General features: G+C 35.2%; 1 protein-coding gene across 2 annotated transcripts in view; it reads left to right on the top strand.

Moving 5' to 3' along the window:
- LOC136037858 (uncharacterized) overlaps positions 1–18781 on the top strand; it is a 75929-nt gene that overhangs the window by 22436 nt on the left and 34712 nt on the right. The window contains exons 2-4 of one of the 2 annotated variants that reach the window (XM_065720707.1): positions 411–549; positions 3477–3556; positions 12079–12256. In XM_065720707.1, the coding sequence (XP_065576779.1) occupies positions 450–549; positions 3477–3556; positions 12079–12256 (358 nt within the window). In that variant the 5' untranslated portion in view covers positions 411–449. The remainder of the gene's footprint in view (positions 1–410; positions 550–3476; positions 3557–12078; positions 12257–18781) is intronic. The other variant, XM_065720708.1, reaches the window with a different exon arrangement.

The following is an 18781-nucleotide window of genomic DNA, read 5'->3' as shown; positions in this document are numbered from 1 at the left end:
CATGGGCCCTAAAGGCTCTCAAACTTAATAAATATCTTATCATATTATATTTAACTATTTTGCAAATTATTATTTGACTATTTAAGTGAGTAGAAAATACATTTTAAGTATAAAATGAACCAAGGAAATTCAAAAAGGAGCAAGAGGTTGAGGATGGTAGCACCCGAATTGTTCAGGGTAGTGCTCATTTGTTTAAGCTCGGGCTTCACTCTATACTTTTATAAGACAAGGTTTGTGTTTTATAAATTAAAGGTCCTACAGAATATGATTTCTATCCTCTGACAGTAATTTTATGGCCATTTTGTCTAATGCAGCACTAGACTTTTCTAATAATTGAATATTATATATAAAATAATATTCAAAGTGCAAATAAAGCAAATCTCAGAAAATAATCTACTCTCTAATTTCAGGTGTCTTATGGAAATTGTGAGCATAAATGACAGAGTAAAATGTCCTGGGCTCTAATGGTTCTATTTGTTTATGCTAGCCAATTAGACCTGTACAGCACTTTACCTTCAGAAAAAGTTCAAATTAGCGTAAATGACACAGGTAGATTCCCATTTATATTTATTTCATAATTTAAACAAATATTCGTGAAAAACATTGAATCACGATTGACTTTGTTTCAGGGGTGTGTACAAGGTCGCTGCAAAACCCCCACCTCCCAACGCCCACAACCACAAGAGAGTATTTCTGTTTAAGTAATGTCTCTTAAATACGATCAGAGTTATATATTTACTATTTATAATACCTATTTAACTAGTCATAATAGCGGTCGGGCCATTCTATGTTAATAAATTACACATATTAATTGTATATTAATCTACATAAATAAAGCGGAAAGGTTTTTTTTAAGTACCAAGAACATCAAAATAAAAACATCCCCCCACGGGACCCATCTTAGGTCTATTCGTACCTTAAAACCGCTTTTTCCTGAGATTTTGTCCTCTAATTAACTGAAATAAATGAAATCCTTAGGGAAATACCACATTTACGTCAGTGGTGCCGTGTTAAACCTCGACAATACAAAGGCAAAATTAATCAGCTAATTTTGACTAATAATCAGCTTTTTATCTCTCCGAAATTGAAAATAAGAGAGCGAGAGCAGTAGCCCCTCCCCCCGAAAAAAAATATCTTTTATGTCTTCGTGCTTCGTACTTCGAGTCTTGATATAGAAAATCATAGCCTTTGCCTCCTTCCCTACATTACCCTCTATATGCTCTAGGGAATAATACTGTTTCTAAAGTTTTTGCCTCGAGATCTATCGTTTTTAACAGATTTGGAAAACTAAACTTAAAGTACCAAAATAAAGTATCAAAATAAAAGCATTGTTGTCCTTGACTTGTCTTAGGTTTATTCGCACCTGAAACCATCAGTTTTCTAATATTTTTATTTTAGTTGTTTTAAAATTATGAATCTGAGGGTGGAATTATCACATTCCTGTCCGTGCTGTCATGCTGACGTGCCAAAATCAGTAATTATAGCTAATAAGTTAAATCAAACAAGACTTTAATCAGTTAAATCTGACAACACTGACAAACATTCGCAATCTGATGATTCCTAAAAACGACTACTCTTGAAAGAAAAACTACATCTTCTTAAGGTATGTATTTCCTCTGAAACAAACGATTTTACAACAATTCTACATCTGTAACTTGCAAAAAAAGGATGAAAAATTTATATCACTGGATCCATTAGTCTCAGGTCTATTTATTCACCGAGCCTTAATTCAAATATGATTTAGACTTTCTATTGGGGGGATAACAAACTTGCTTGGAAAATAGGAAGTTGTCCTTTTTTCAGCGATTTTTAATCAGTTTTCAGAGTTGTCTTTCAATCTAAAAAACCATGTACACCAAATTTCAAAAAGGAAATTCGGCGAATGGATAGGGCTCATTATGAGCTACGGAATAATATCTAAATTGTCCTTTTTCTTTGAGATATAAAAAACATGAGAGAGCAGCAAAATAACATGCTAAAAATTGCTCAGGAAACATAAGCTGCCGACCTACTTGGTATCATATGGTGCTTAGTATGCTTAGTAAACTGCTTAAGCTGCTTAGTACCATATGTTTTTAGCTTATTTTTTGCTGATTTTTCAACCTCGTTCCGTTTTAGCACTTACGTGTTTTAGCTACCACACAAAGGAAGTGAAGTTAGGTTAATCCTAATAAAATATACCAAAATATGATGAAAATTTAATATTTTGGTATTAAAATTATGGAAAATACAACAGAGAATTATGTAAAGCGGGCCGCCCAGGACGCATTATATTAAATACCTAACCTAACCAACTGTATATATTAAAGATTTAATTAAAATATACCTGTATAATAGTTTATCTCACTAAGACTAAGGTAATTATTACCGAGCGCAGACAGAAAAACCGGTTTTATTCAGATCAAGAACTTGAGCGGTGTCAATATAACATGTAAACCCCCTTATTTTTAATTTGGAGCCCCCTACTGCCAAAAGCAACATAAGTGTATATGAAGGGTTTTTTTTATTAAAAAGTGAATTCCTGATGTATCCCAATTCCTTAGAGACAAATATGCCAGCATAAATTTCCGCTTAACCAGTTCAAACAATCAGCCTTCATTTTCTCTGTCCTTGGCAAAATACTACAGCGCAAATGAGCACCGTAGCCAGGATTTTTGTTCTGGAAGGGGTTCGGGGCGGGAATATTGGGGCAGAGGGTGTAAAAACGCATCAAAATATAATTATACGCATTTTGTTGGTATAACTTTACTTCTCTGCACTGTGGAACAATGTAATTTTATATCAGTTATTCTATGTCCTACTTGCTCTACCAGGCGAGAGGGGGAAGGGGGTGTAAAAACTTTATAAAACGCATCAAAATTTCGTTATATGTATTGTCTTTGGTATGATTGTAATTCTCGGCGTTGGTATAACTTTAATTATCTGAACTATGGAACAAATTAACTTGATATCAATTTTTCTATGTCCTACTTGTTCTGTTTTTCTTGTTACGCCAAGAAATATCTAAGGTCGAAGACAACACCATAGAGTGGAAGCAGAATCGTAGGCAGGGACACCAATTCACGAATACGTAAGGAGGCAAAGTACATCTTTTAAAATCTGGGGGGGGGGGTAATTTTTTTTCAATGAAAATACCAAAAAATACTATTTTCAAAATCAAACAGGGGCTAAAATCAAGGGCGTACTTGCTCTTACCCTGGTTCCTTTCCCCGAAAATAATATTTCCTGACCATGGGCGCACTGAAGGTAGAAATTTGTGTAGATCTATAGCGTTAAGTTTATATACCTTCTTGCAGGCAGCTTGACATATCTTACGTTAATTTATCAATGAAAATGGCCTTGGGCAACATTTTAACGTTATGAGTTTTTTTTTAACCTTGCATTAATGATATTAGTTCTAGATTATTAATAGCTGATTATCTTCTAACTTTCACTTCTCAAATCACAATGGAACTAATTAATTTCATTCATTTCAGTAATTGAAAGCCAAGCCGAAATTGCCAATTCTTCTATGGTTGTAATACAAGACTCACAAGAAAAGGTAGATCAATTGCAGGTACGTAGCATAAAACAAAAAAAAAATAAAAGAATTTAGGCACGAAAGAACAAACCACAAACCTCGACATTCAAGATGCTCTGAACCATGAACAATTTTATTTATATCAAATTTTATGTCTTGTCTACGTCATTAATACCCAGCATGTGGCCTAGGATGTAGTTTCTTGTGACCATTCACTTAAATAAACAAATAAAAAGATAAGTGTAAAGTGAAATCCGTCGAAACAAAAATCGGTTACGATCTATTTCAGGCAAGAAGTTTTGAACAAAATCGTCTTTCCCCTTTTCGTCACTTTTTTCGCATGCGTCTCTCCGTCTCCGTCACAAACACAGAAAAATAAATAACAAATTAAAGTTTCTAGCCTTTGGATCTAACCACTAACTCAGGGTCTCTAAACACAAAAAAGCTACCACCGGACTTGGATTAAGGCGTGACAACGGATTAGCCCCTATTCACACTCTTAGCCATCCCCTCTGGTTTTTAACTAGTGCTTAATGGGTACAAACAAGATGATCTCGTGTTTGACTGGGCAATCTCTTTGGTGGCAAGCTCAGACTTGAAATGTTCTCTTGATAGTGGCCTCGGACAACGATACCGCCGAGTTCAATCCCCCATACCCTTTCCCTCAATCCTTTGACAGAGCTTTTACACTGTGGTGATAGGTCCCTCCACAACTTACTTCTACCTCAAGGTTGTTTTACCCTCAGCAATTTTTCTCAGTCGTCACTTCAGTGGAATACAGAAGTTTGAGAAATCCTCATAAATTGGGGGAAGGGCTTAATTCAGATATTCTCAATCCTCACGTAAGGGCTTTAGGGTGGACTTAGCCTAAGGGGACTGTATCGGCCCAGAAATCCACATAGTTGACTGATTGGGAATCCCTTGATGTCTCCAACATACGCTTCCTGGTTTATCTTCATCGGCCCCCTCCAATCCCGGCTAAGGGCTTAGAAACTCAGAAAAAAAGGCTCCAGGCTGCGACTGCAAAATCTTACGTCCACATACATCCCAAGACCATGCCCTTTCCCTCCAGTAACCAATAAAAAGACGGTGCACTCAAGCGCGCCAATTGAACGGGGCTGCACGCCATAAACACAAGCACACAAAAAAAAGGAAAACATAGGACCCTTCATAGCACTGAAAAGTATAATATCCTTTGTATGGTCGTACCAAAAACCATAGGATATTTTTTTAGATGAGTTCAAAAGTGAAAAGATGTCTCTAGTGGCTTTATATCCACTGTTTTTGAGACTCATTTAGTTTATAGAAGGTAGGGGAGATTGACGCAATTGTGGTAAAACGTTTCCAGTAGATCTAAATCGGGAACTACCTTACAAAATTCCAGAGAATTTAAGCCTCCCGAAGTCTCAAGATTTCTGCAGTTATTCTTATAGTTCATGAATTTTTATTTGGCCATCTGTTGTATATTTTGTTGCACCCCCTCCAAAAATACCCTAACTACTTCCTACTTAGGTGGCTCTTGCTTTGCAAAATGAAGCCACACTGTTGATTTATATCCTGAAATTTTGCCGTTTTTTTCTTTCGTTTTCACATCTAAAGTTTGGCGAAACTTGGCAGTTTTTCAGTGCATTGATGCGAATAATTAATTTAAATTCTGTAGTTGTTAAAATTAGTGTATTAGTTTGTGTCTGATCTAAGTTCCTGACGTAAAAACGATTACAAAGCTTCACAATAGCACCAGTTTTCAGACTTATATAAGTTACCCATATTCTTTTGTTCGACCAAATTAAAAAAGACTCAAAATAGACCTTCTTTTCCTGAAAAACCATTAAAGTTGAGGAACATTTCAACAAAGGTTTAAAAAACTTGTTTTTCCTCTCTGTCTAATGTAGGGAAATCTGCCGCAATTGTGGTAAAACGTTTCCGGTAGATCTAAATCGGGAACTACCTAACAAATTCCAGAGAATTTAAGCCTCCCGAAGTCTCAAGATTTCTGCAGTTATTCTTATAGTTCATGAATTTTTATTTGGCCATCTGTTGTACATTTTGTTGCACCCCCTCCGAAAATACCCGAAACTTGGGAGTTTTTCAGTGCATTGGTGCGAATAATTAATTTAAATTCTGTAGTTGTTAAAATTAGTGTATTAGTTTGTGTCTGATCTAAGTTCCTGACGTAAAAACGATTACAAAGCTTCACAATAGCACCAGTTTTCAGACTTATATAAGTTACCCATATTCTTTTGTTCGACCAAATTAAAAAAGACTCAAAATAGACCTTCTTTTCCTGAAAAACCATTAAAGTTGAGGAACATTTCAACAAAGGTTTAAAAAACTTGTTTTTCCTCTCTGTCTAATGTATGGAAATGTGCAAAAATAACCTTTTTTATGCGGTATAAATGTGGAAACAAACACGCACAATTATTAAATTATACAATCGCCAGTGACGCTAAACCCGATTGCGCACGTAGAAATTCTTTTTCCTTTTGACATAATACTTGCTTTAGCCAAAATTGCAGTCTATTTCGTATTCAGCAGGCTAAGATATATTTTGTAATATGTTATCACTTAACCATGCATTTCAACTGAATTAAATAACAAACAAGTTTTTTTTAACTGCAATTAAGGAGCGACATTAAAACTTAAAACGAACAGAAATTATTCCGTTTATGAAAGGGGTTGTCCCCTCCTCTTTACGCTCTTTACGCTAAAGTTTGACTCTTTCTCACAACTCTTACTTTTTAAAACAATAAAAAACTTTAGCGTAAAGAGCGAGGCGTTGAGGAGGGGACAATCCCTTTCATATCCGGAAATATTTCTGCTCGTTTCAAGTTTTATGTCGCTCCTTACTTGCAGTTAAAGAAACTTTTTTTTATTTAATTTCTGAACGTTTTTGAATTGATGTATGTTTTGATTTTGGCTCATCGCACATGAATAATTAAAAAGAAACTTGCATATATGGCTTTCTTATAGTTTTGATCAGATGATTTTGATTAAAAAAAGGGTTGGTGGAGAGGGTATAGTTGTTCTACAATTTTTGGTTACTCCAAAAGGCAACTAGAACTTTAAATTTTTTACGAACGTTTTTTAGCAATAAATATACGTAACTTACTAATTAACTAACATAACGAACTTCTATATTTTTATATTTTTATTACATATATGAGGGGGTTTGCCCCCTCTTCAATACCTCGCTCTTTAAACTAAAGCATGAATTTTGTCCCAATTCTTTAAGAATGACCCCTGAATCACAAACGCTGTAGAATAAATAGTTGAAATTACTAAAGATACTTTAGCGTAAAGAGCGAGATATTGGGGAGGAGATGACCCCCTTGCATAAATAATAATTTCTGTTCATCTTAAGTTTTAATGCTACTTCTTACTTCCAGCTGAAAAAACTTTATTTTTTATTTATTTTCTCATTGTTTTTTTTTTGTAATAATGGTAAAAAGTCATGCTATAGAAATTCTCTTCCCTCATGATAACTTCGTCCATTGAAATACCCTCCCACGCAATCTCCTCCCCCCGATCCCCCCTCAACGTGGAAAAGTCCCCCTGAAAACGTACACTTCCCAATAACCATTAGGGGAGAGTGGGGTACTTTGAACCAGATTTCATTTTTGATTTTTTTTTAAGGCAAACCAAAAGACCTTTCAGCAACTTTTTTACATCAAAATATAGCTTATTTATCAGGCTACCTCTGAGTATTTTTTTTGTGGGTTAATACTAAATAATGCACCATTGATTTTACGAGACTTGATTTTTTGGTTCAAGCTACCCCATCCCCTGGGTACCATGAATCACCCCATGGAGCATGATGAACGAGTATGATTTATATTTTCATTGATTGATTTCAGTTATATAAAAGTTCAAAGTTGTAAAAAATTAGCTATAAAAAGTAAAAAACAAAGAAACATCTTATTTAAGTGAAAATGATGCAAGGTTTATACCAAAAGCAAACTTCCCTGATTGGCAAGATGTTCCACTGACAGGAACTGGTTTGGGGAAGCGAAGCACCACATCAGGCTTACCCCATCTGTAAGAATAAATTTCTCATTGCCCAAATCCTTCCAAAACTTCACTGCAACATCCAAACTGTCGACGAGCAGCAAAGTATGCCACCAGTGACATTTTCTGAAGTGCAACAAGCACATAGTCTCCCATCTTTATCTCAGCATTTTGCAAGCTGCTAATGCCTTCTTCTTCGACATCCATTGTAAGACCATCTTTGCTTTCACAACAATCCGGTTCATCCGTTTCCTCTGAACTGCTATCGGACATGTAAGAGATAACTTTTCGGGCTTTTGCTAAAGCTGTAAGTGGGCAATCAGCAGGATCACTAGATGTGCTCATTTTCTTACTTCCTGCATTCGCTTTTCCCAGCTTTTTCGCATTTGTTGTTTCCTTCTTGTTTATTTTGCTCTTTTTCTTTTTCTTCGCCCTTTCAATCCTGTCTGCCATAAGATGATTTTTTGTAGGAGTATCAGTTAACAGTTGACTTAACTCTCTTGCAACCCTTCCCCGATACACTTTTCCTAGGAGGAGCTTTGGGATGGGGAGGAACGTCTTCAGGACTCAACAGAACAGCTCCTCCGCTACTAAAATCGACAGAGGACGTTGAAGCATCTTGAGCAAAGGATTCAGAAATTCCTTTTTCCTGCACAGGATCAGCAGATCTTTACACTAAAGTTTCCTTATTGGCCTATCAAAATACTAAATAGGTCATGGGGCATGATTAACCACTGGTTCATTTTTCCCCATGGCAAGTGGTTCATTTATCCTCCATGGCACAGTAACTATTGAAAAAGGGCTAGTTAAAAAGCATTAAATAGAACGTAAATCACAAACCATAGTCTTAAAGCCAAGATAGTAATTCATTAGATATCCGATAATAAGCAGGATCTAACAAAGTCTTCCCCAGAAAAGTAAACAGCTAGTAAAAAAAAAATTTAACTTTACCTCCAGAAAACAATCTTTTTAGTGTCACAAACAGAGCCTTAATCCAAACTGAACAAAAGTACATCAGAACATAGACATACTGGGTGCCAATAAAGGGTAAAAGGGAGGAGGAACTTCAGCAACAGGAAGTGGGTGATATGCTCCTGGTTTATGGTACCCTCTGGTTCGAGGTACCCCACTCTCCCCTACTACATGTAAGCAATGGTAAAAATTTGCAACTTGTAGACCCTCACCCAGGTACTGTGGGGGATTAAGTCGTCCCGAAAGACATAATTACCAGGTTTTTAGACTACGCTGAACAAAATTACTATCTCAAAATTTTGATCCGGTGACTTTGGAAAAAATGAGCGTAGGAGGGCCCAAGGTGCCCTCCAATTTTATTAGTCACATAAAAAGGGAACTAGAACTTATAATTATATCTCGTGAAATTCTAGGATCACTGGGTCGATAGGATCAGCCCTGGAAAAAAAAAACAAATAAACACGCATGTCCCTGGTCTGTCTTCTGGCAAAAAAATACAAAATTCCACGTTTTTGTATATAGGAGCTTGAAACTTCTACAGTAGGGTTCTCTGATACGCTGAATCTGATTTTGTGATTTTCGTTGAGATTCTATGACTTTTAGGGGGTTTTTTTCCCTATTTTCTAAAATAAGGCAAAGTTTCTCAGGCTTATGACTTTTGATGGGTAAGACTAAACTTGATGAAACTTATATATTTAAAATGAGCATAAGAATGCAATTCTTTTGATGTAACTATTGGTATCAAAATTCTATTTTTTAGAGCTTCGGTTACTATTCAGCCGGGTCTCTCCTTACTACAGTTCGTTGCCACGAACTGTTTGATACAGAAGGATTTTTTGGGGTTTGTTTAAAGTCAGAAACAAATGGTAGATAACACGGTTGTAGCCATGATTTTGATTCGGGGAGAGTGGTATTTCTTCTGAGGGGAGGGGGGAGTACAAAACAATTCAAAAAATACACCAAAATGTTCTTATATGCATTTTTTTACGCTTTTTGGAGTCAAACGAAAATTTTTGGGGAAGGGTTTCAACCCCCTAGTCTCCCTAGATTCAGCCTTAGTCGGAGATAGCTTACATTGAAAAAGTCTCAAAAGCGTGAAACAGTTTAAAGCTGTGTTTAAAGTTGATTAGCTAACGCCTTGGTTTTTCTGGCTTGTATTTTTATAGATTAAATTTATTCAGGTGTGAGGTTGCATTGCAATCAGGGGAGGGGTAGCGACGCTAAACACAATAGTGCAAGTAGATTCTTTTTTCTTTCTTCACTTATCCAATTATTAAAATTTTTGTCTATTCGGCATTCAAGAGGCTAAAGTATATTTTGGAAAATGTTTTTGCTTAACCATGCATTTCAGCTTAATGTGCCAAGAATTTCAGTGTTTGTTTAGGAACAAATGGTCAGACATACATAGAAAAAAGTCACAGAAACATGAAATAATTTCAAGTCAATTAGCTAACAACTTGTTTTTCTAGGAAGCATTTTAATAAATTTAGTTTATTCAAGTATGGGGATGCATTGCAATACAGAGGGGGAGAGGATCAGCAACGCTAAATGCGGTAGTGCTAGTATAAATGATTTTTTCACTGTTTCTTTTCTTAAACAATGTATAATTATCCAAAATTCTAGAGGCGAAAACTCATTTCGAAAAATGTTGTTGCCCAGTCATGCATTTAGACATAATGCAAAAATATCTTTTGGTTTTAGCCGGAAACACTTAAACATAAAATAGCCGAAAGTGGCAAAATCACGAGATATTCAAATCATATTTTTAGAGCTGTTCAAGTAACGCCTTGTTTTTCACAGAATTTTTTTTTTTGACGAAATTTGTCTCTGGATTCCTCTGGAAATAGGTTATGGATGCTTGTTGGTTCAGGCGACTTTTGGTCAACCCAATATTTAATTTATTTTTTGTTAGCGCAACTGCCTGAGCTTATGAATTAAGTGCTAAAACAAGCCCGACGCTCCCCGGCAAACGGGTGAGCCCTGTTAGGCTTTGGACTAGACGCTTGTTTGCCTGCAATTCCAGGCGACTTTGCGGTCATGCGTCAATTCTAAAACTTTGTCAACCTGCATGAGACTCTAGGCGGACGTGCCTCTCCAAAAGCAAACACTTAAGTACTTGTCTAATTTGAGAGTCATACTCTCAGTTGCTACTTGAGTAGCCATGAGCCATTGAGTAGCCTTTGAGTAGTCAATGGCTACTCCTGCCATTTGCCCATGCCGTTTACAAAAACACTTGGAAAACTATTGGTCTCCCTGCTCACCTGCGGGTCACGGTCATGTGTCAATCGTAAAACACAGTGTCCCCCTGAGACTCTAAGTGGGCAAGCCTATTAGGCTTAGGTCATTTGTTAGCCTATGAGTCCAAGCAAATTCAGTCCCCTCTTTTGCATACAAGTCCAGTCGATATTGTCCGTCATGAGTCAAACCAAAAATTTCAATCATCCCTTAATTCTATGACTGTCTATCTTAGTTCTGCCCTAGGATGGATGGATGATAGACTATATTAACAAGTGAAAATAACATCATTCATATATGATCCTGAAAAAAAAAATCGTGAGTTTCAAAATAAACCTTAAGTTTGCTAAAATTACTTCTGCAGCAAAGATGCAATCAGGAATCTTTCCCTTAGGAAGGAGCAGTTTTCCAATGAATATATATATATATGATTGTAGTGAATTAAAGAAATTTAAATGTGTTAATATGTAGTAATTTCTTCGTTAAAGTGTGAATAACTTGGTTTAAAGTATATACGAGGGCAAAGAAAAAAAAATCCACTGGAGCATAGGTCTAAAAGTAAAGTTGTTTAATATGTTCCTGTTTTCCAAGGTGAGTCATTGCCCTCTCCCCTGCCTGGCAGTGCTCATGTAGTCCAGTCTTTTTGTTCACTAATTAATTTTGTCACATTATATGCGTTTAGGGCATTAAGGTTCGTGACAATTCTGGCTGCTATCTTGTAGCTTTTTTGTTTGTTTTTTTTTGGAGTGACGTGTGAGGATGCCTTATGCTTCAACTCATGGGCCGATTTAAAGCAAAATATTGAGGGGGAGGGTTCTTGTGATAAGAGTGCCAATAAGCGAAATCTTGGGGGTGGGAATGTGTCAAAGGCACCAACAATTAACCAAATTGACAAATTTATTTTTAAAAAAGAATGAAAAACACAGAAAAACAAGCAATGAGGGCACCAGAAAAATCTTGGGGGGGTCTCTGGACCCCCCGGATCTGCCAGTACTTCAACTTCGCAGTATGCTGAAGAATGTGAGTCTTCTTTTGTACAAGTTAGTATCACGGGTTTGGTGTTGATTAAAGTTTTTGTATCTTTGTTTTGTTTTTAATGGTGTTTTTGTCTATCTGTGACCTTGAATGAAGGAAAAAGCTTCAAAACATCAACTAATCGCTTCAGAGAATTGCAAATAATTTTTACGTGCAAAATAATTTATGGTAAATAAGATAAACGCTTCTCTCGTCCTTATCAAGTACCCATAGAGCATAAAAAAAGAAATGATATTTTAAAATTTTATTGCACGAATTGACAAGGTCAAAGCCTGTAAACTGTCAAATTAACATCAAAGCCTTCATTTCAGGTTGACAATGCCACCGAACTTCAGAGAAGAAATGAAGCAGAAAACCAGGAAAAAATAGCGGCAAACGAGGAAATAAGGCAAATATCTATACACAGCGGAAGCTCGAAAGATAAGCTCAATCAGACGGAGAATAGTCTTTTGAGATCATACGCTCCAAATCTACCAACTGGAAAAGGAGGTAAGGTTTATTGAACATAAATAGGCTTATCGAATGAGCCAAGTCAAATTACAAATCGTTTTCGCGTAACATAATTAAGGGGCTGTCCACTTTTAAAATCGTATACTCCAGTTAGAACACACAACGTGTAGCGGAAGTTTGTCGCGTACAGAATGCGGTCAATGGGTGGGAGAGTAAATGATGCTCCGAGATATGCATCATCTGGAGGAGAGTGGCTAACCCCAGGGACATAATTAAAGTACCACTTAAGAGGAAGATGAACTGAATTTGTAGGCTGTTAGAATTGGAAATTCTAATTGGAGATTCATAATAATTTGAATAGATGATCCTCATAAATTGTAATATGGCACATCGATATCTAATAGGCTTATAAGATACTTAATGTATTTATAAAAAAATCAGCAAATTATATAGATCTCTAGGTCTATCAGTAGCAGTTTTAGGCCTCACAATTTGGGGGGATATGGTATACCATTAGAATGTGATAATATAAAATAAAAGGAATTTAATGTAATTAGAAATGGGCTGGGGGTGCAGCTGCCCCCTTGCTATGGCCTAGAACCACTACCAAGTCTATATAAATTTCAATTAAAATAAGTTTGTAAAGTACAGGCACCAACAGAGCTTTTGGAGCGCCTGACATTAGAAGAAAATAAAGTATGATCTGGTACTGATATTTGAGAGGATATATTACAAGTAAAGGGACCAGGGACAGTGGTGTAGCTCCAGGGGGCAAGAAGGGTTTCCATCTAGAGAGTCAAGAGGCATAGGCTATGTGATAATTCTCCTCTACATTGTTGAGGGGGGGAGGTGCAACTGCTCCTCTTGTTCCCCTGCCTAAACGTTGCCCATGACCAGGGATACATACAGAAATTATTTTGAGGGAGGATGAGACAATGGGGACTTGAGAAAACAACTCCTCGAACATATATATTATATATACATATATATATATCTATATATATAAAAATAAGTTGTCTGTGTGTGGATCTGTGGATGGATCAGGTGACGTCATGTTTGTCCGCATATGACGTCTGAATTATTTCACACTAATACAAAAGAAGAAAAAAACTAAAAAAGGTAAAAACTACAAAAAAAAACTAAAAAAAAAAATTTAAAAAAGCTAAAAAACTAAAAAAAAACTAAAAAAGGTAAAAATCTAATAACTAAAAAAAAACTGAAAAAAATAAAAAAAGGCAAAAACTACAAAAAAAAATAAAACTAATAAAAAAACTAAAAAAGCTAAAAACTAAAAAAACTAAAAAAAACTAAAAAAAAGGTAAAAAACTAAAAAAAACTAAAAACTAAAAAAGAAAAAAACTAAAAAAAAGGAAAAACTGAAAAATAAAAGAGAAAAAGAAAACTAAAAAAATATGAATAAATATATATAAAAATAAGTTGTTTGTGGGTTATGTCTGTCTGTCTGTCTGTCGAGTGACGTCGTGTTTGTCCGCATATGACGTCTGAATTATTTCACACTAATACAAAAGAAGAAAAAAAAACTAAAAAAGGTAAAAACTACAAAAAAAAACTAAAAAGAAAAAAACTAAAAAAGCTAAAAAACTAAAAAAAACTAAAAAAAGGTAAAAATCTAATAACTAAAAAAAAACTGAAAAAAATAAAAAAAGGCAAAAACTACAAAAAAAATTAAAACTAATAAAAAACTAAAAAAGCTAAAAAACTAAAAAAAACTAAAAAAAACTAAAAAAAAGGTAAAAAACTAAAAAAAACTAAAAACTAAAAAAGAAAAAAACTAAAAAAAAGGAAAAACTGAAAAATAAAAGAGAAAAAGAAAACTAAAAAAATATGAATAAATATATATAAAAATAAGTTGTTTGTGGGTTATGTCTGTCTGTCTGTCTGTCGAGTGACGTCGTGTTTGTCCGCATATGACGTCTGAATTATTTCACACTAATACAAAAGAAGAAAAAAAAACTAAAAAAGGTAAAAACTACAAAAAAAAACTAAAAGAAAAAAAACTAAAAAAGCTAAAAAACTAAAAAAAACTAAAAAAAGGTAAAAAACTAAAAACTAAAAAAAAACTGAAAAAACTAAAAAAAGGCAAAAACTAAAAAAAAACTAAAAACTAATAAAAAAACTAAAAAAGCTAAAAAACTAAAAAAACTAAAAAAAACTAAAAAAAGGTAAAAAACAAAAAAAAACTAAAAACTAAAAAAGAAAAAACTAAAAAAAAGGAAAAAACTGAAAAATAAGAGAAAAAGAAAACTAAAAAAATATTAATAAATATAAAAAATATAAATATAAATATAATATAAATTAGCAATCAACAAAGCACCGAGACACAAATGACGACCGGGACACAGGGAGTATAAATGACGACCAGGACATAAGTAAAAAAAAAAACTAAAAAAACTAAAAAAATGGTAAAAACTACAAAAAAACTAAAAACTAATAAAAAAACTAAAAAATCTAAAAATCTAAATAAACTAAAAAAGAAAAAAAAGAAAAAAACGAATGTATATAGCCTACAGACCGGGACACCGGGAAAAAAATGACGACCGGGACACAGGGAATATAAATGACGACCGGGACACAGGGACACAACTACAATGGGGACGCCGGGGGCACAGGGGGATATAAATGACGACCGGGACACCGGGACACAAGGAATATAAATGACGCCCGGGACACTCAAAGAGAAATCACAGACTGGAACACCGGGACACAAATGACGACCGGGACACAGGGAATATAAATGACGACCGGGACACAGGGACATAACTACAAAGGGGACGCCGGGGTGCACAGGGGGATATATAAATGACGATGGCGACTCAGGGAATGGTCGATTAGCAATCACCATCAACAAAGCTCAAGGGCAATCATTAGAATCATGAGGTATAGATCTGAATACGGATTGTTTTCCCATGGACCATTATATGTTGCATGTTCAAGAGTCGGTAAACCTGACAATCTATTTATATGCACAGACAATGGGACAGCAAAGAATGTTGTATATTCGCAAGTTTTACGTAGTTAAAAACATATATATATATATATATATATATATATATATATATATATATATATATATATATATATATATATATATATATATATATATATATATATATATATATATATATATATATATATATATATATATATATATATATATATATATATATATATATATATCTATCTATATTCACAGGTGGGACATAGGGACACAACTACAATGGCGCGTAACTAATATGGCGCGTAACGACTTACGCGCGCGGGGGGGCTTGGGGGGAGGGGCGCGAAGCGCCCCCACCAACTAGGTGTTGGGGTGGCGTGAAGCGCCACCCCAACAGCTAGTATATATATATATATATATATATATATATATATATATATATATATATATATATATATATATATTTTAAAAATTGGGAGAATTAAATATTCAATTTCTAAATGTACCTCTTATATGTGGCTGTGCAGTTTTGGCAATATAGAACGCCAAATAATAATAATGAAAAAAAAAGTTGAGGAAAAATCAGCAAAAATACGGTAAGACCACATGGCACCAAAAAGCTTAAAAAAGTATGCTATCCCTTGAAGCGTAGTCGTCTCATGGAGTCAAATAAATAAAAAAGACATGTTTTTTTTTAACTGGAAGTAAGGAGCAACAGTTGAAGTTTTTAGTTCTTTCAAAGAATCTTCTTAGAGAGAGAGAGAGAGAGAGAGAGAGAGAGAGAGAGAGAGAGAGAGAGAGAGAGAGAGAGAGAGAGAGAGAGAGAGAGAGAGAGAGAGAGAGAGAGAGAGAAGTTTATTATTAAATACAAGACGATTCAAAATTGAATCACAATACACTTATTCCTCCTCGAAAGGCTCCACGGCCAGGGATACAAGAAGGATATTCTATCTTATTGTTCTAATTAACCAACCTTTGGGTTTCAGAAGTTGTACTAAATGAATTTGCCACAAAAAGTCAAACTTTAGTTTGACTTTTTGTCAGCAAGTCACATTCGTGTTCTTTTTTTGGCAAAATAATACGAAATTTCACAGTTTTTGCGGATTGGAGCTTGAAATCTCTAAAGCAGCTTTCTCTGATAATCTGATTTTGATGGTCGGATTTTTATTAAGATTCTTTGGCTTTCAGGGGATGTAGGGGATGTTTCTCTCTTTTTTTGAAAATAAGGCAAATTTTGTCAGGCTCGTAGGCTTTGATAGAGATAACTAAACTTAATTAATCTAATATATTTGAAATCAATATAATGAGCCAATTCTCTTGATATACTTATTATATATCGAAATTCTGTTCTTTAAAGTTTCGGTTACTATCGAACCGCGTCACTCCTGTCAGTCACATTTGTTTGATACTCTATTATAGTTCGTTTCGTAGTGATGAAAATTGTTGTCATGCTTTACTAATTTGTTTTTCTTATTCATTTTCATGGTTCAATGTGAAAACGCAGACAAAAAGTGATACCCTAACAACCACAAGATTTTGGAAAAATAAAACAAAGGACAATTCTTACAAAATTGAAATTTACATAGATGAACGGGTCAAAAGGGAAGAAAAGTTTTTATTTTGATGTCCTTGGTACTTTCAGAAGTGCTCACAAATAGCAAACACATACTACCACTGCGCTTCTCCTGCGCCCAGGGGAGGATCTAGAGCAAAATCTGGGGGGGGGGACTTTGACAAAGGTGCCAATAGGTAAAATCTTGTGAAGAATGTGATAGGGGTGCCAATCACCGACCAAATTGATTTTTTTTTTTTTTTAAAGAGTTAAAAACAGGAAAAAACAAGAAATGAGGGCACCAGAAAAAATCTTGGGGGAACGGGGTCCTCCTGTCCCCTTAGGCCCGCCACTGCCTCCACCCTAATATATTCGAAGCTTCATTCTCTCCCCGGTCCCATAGATACTTTATAATAGTGACGGAGGTTTCGCGCCAAAACACAATTCGCGCTTTACTGAAAACAAAATACGCTTGAAGTGTTTTCAACTTTCTCACTTGGATAAATAAAAATTATCAAAATTGTAACGATGAAAGGTCAGTATATGTCAATTTAACTGACAATCCACGGTCGTTTGTTCGTTTATTTTTTTCAATAACTCCATTACGTCAACGATATTGACTTAATGACTGAAACACATGATGATCTAAAAGCCGTAGCCAAAAACGTCCTGGAAGAGACTAGATCTTTTGGAATAGTCATAAATTCGTTTACAACCAAGGTAACGTATTGCTCACAAAGTTCACATGGAGCAAATAAGCCAGGCCTGAAGCTTAAAAGAAGGACTATTCGGGGATTTCGCTAATTTTCCTATCTTACCTGTCTGATCACCAGTGACAACAATCACTCAGGATATTAAAAAGCAGCTTGCCCTTGCGATTTTTAGTTTAAAGCCCTTATTCTAAAAGCCCCAGTCTAAAGCTCACATTTGAAATAGCAAGAATCTGTCCCTAAGGCTTAAGGCGCCACTTCTCGACGCTTTGACCACCCCCATCACGGTCCACAGATGTGAATTTTGACACTGAAAATGGATGATAGGCATCAAATTGCAGCACTTTGGAAGTGATTACCTCCTTCAAATCGCCAGAATAACTTACCTTTATAGGATCTCAAGTCTTGAATGCCTTAACGTCCAACAATCCCCATAAAGATCCAGCTACAACAGCCTCGGTGGCTTGGTCACGTTTGATGGATCAGTTAGTCTCGTCTTCCTAACATCATCTTTGAAGGGCAAACTCAGGGCTCTCATGGTCGTCACCCATAGAAATAGTAGGATAGATCCGCACCTCATCCCGTCTCCGACTTTTTTTTAGCCATCTGAAGACCACGGGCCATAAATGATGTACATGCACACCATTACAAAAAAGAGGGCTCAAGAGTACCATCAAGGACAGACGGGACTTGAGGACAATAGGGTTATTTTATAGTTATAGGACGATTTTTATTTAGCTAAACAAAAATTCAATCACTGAATTACGGCATTATAGCGGTTCTCCTTATAATTTTAACTATCTGAATTCCCAACATGTAACAAAAAAAATTCGATTTTATAACGGTAAAAAAAAAAAATCAGAGACGATCGTGACATTGCAATAAAATGTCGTAGTCAGTCATAATGAGGATAAAGAAAACAAATACCAAAGTTAAATAAGCGTGTCAAATGAATACTGCTGTCGACACTCAAAATGACACAGGATTTGCGTTTGTCATAGGAATAATAAACAGGCTCATTAGTTAACGAAGACCTTGCCTAAGACGGACCTCACAGAATTTATGTGTAGGTATTCCATGTTTAGGTTTACTATATCAAGTCTGATATTATTCTAGGTAGAATGCTAGGAAAGTTCTATTCTATCTAGTTTCATTTTAATTTTACTTGTTATAGGAGTTTACTTTAGAGATGAATAGTTTTAAGTGTTTGAGTCCGGCTTAATAAAAAATAACACTAGCGCCATCTGATATTTGGTAAATTTTCTGAGAAACTAATAATTTTTTCGAGCCTAAAAATTCCTCCTTGTAGCATAATTCTGATTCTAGATCCATTCCTTAAAGTT

Source organism: Artemia franciscana, chromosome 17 (assembly GCF_032884065.1).
Source record: "Artemia franciscana chromosome 17, ASM3288406v1, whole genome shotgun sequence".
Lineage (NCBI taxonomy): Eukaryota > Metazoa > Arthropoda > Branchiopoda > Anostraca > Artemiidae > Artemia > Artemia franciscana.
This window is presented reverse-complemented; position numbering and strand designations above follow the sequence as displayed.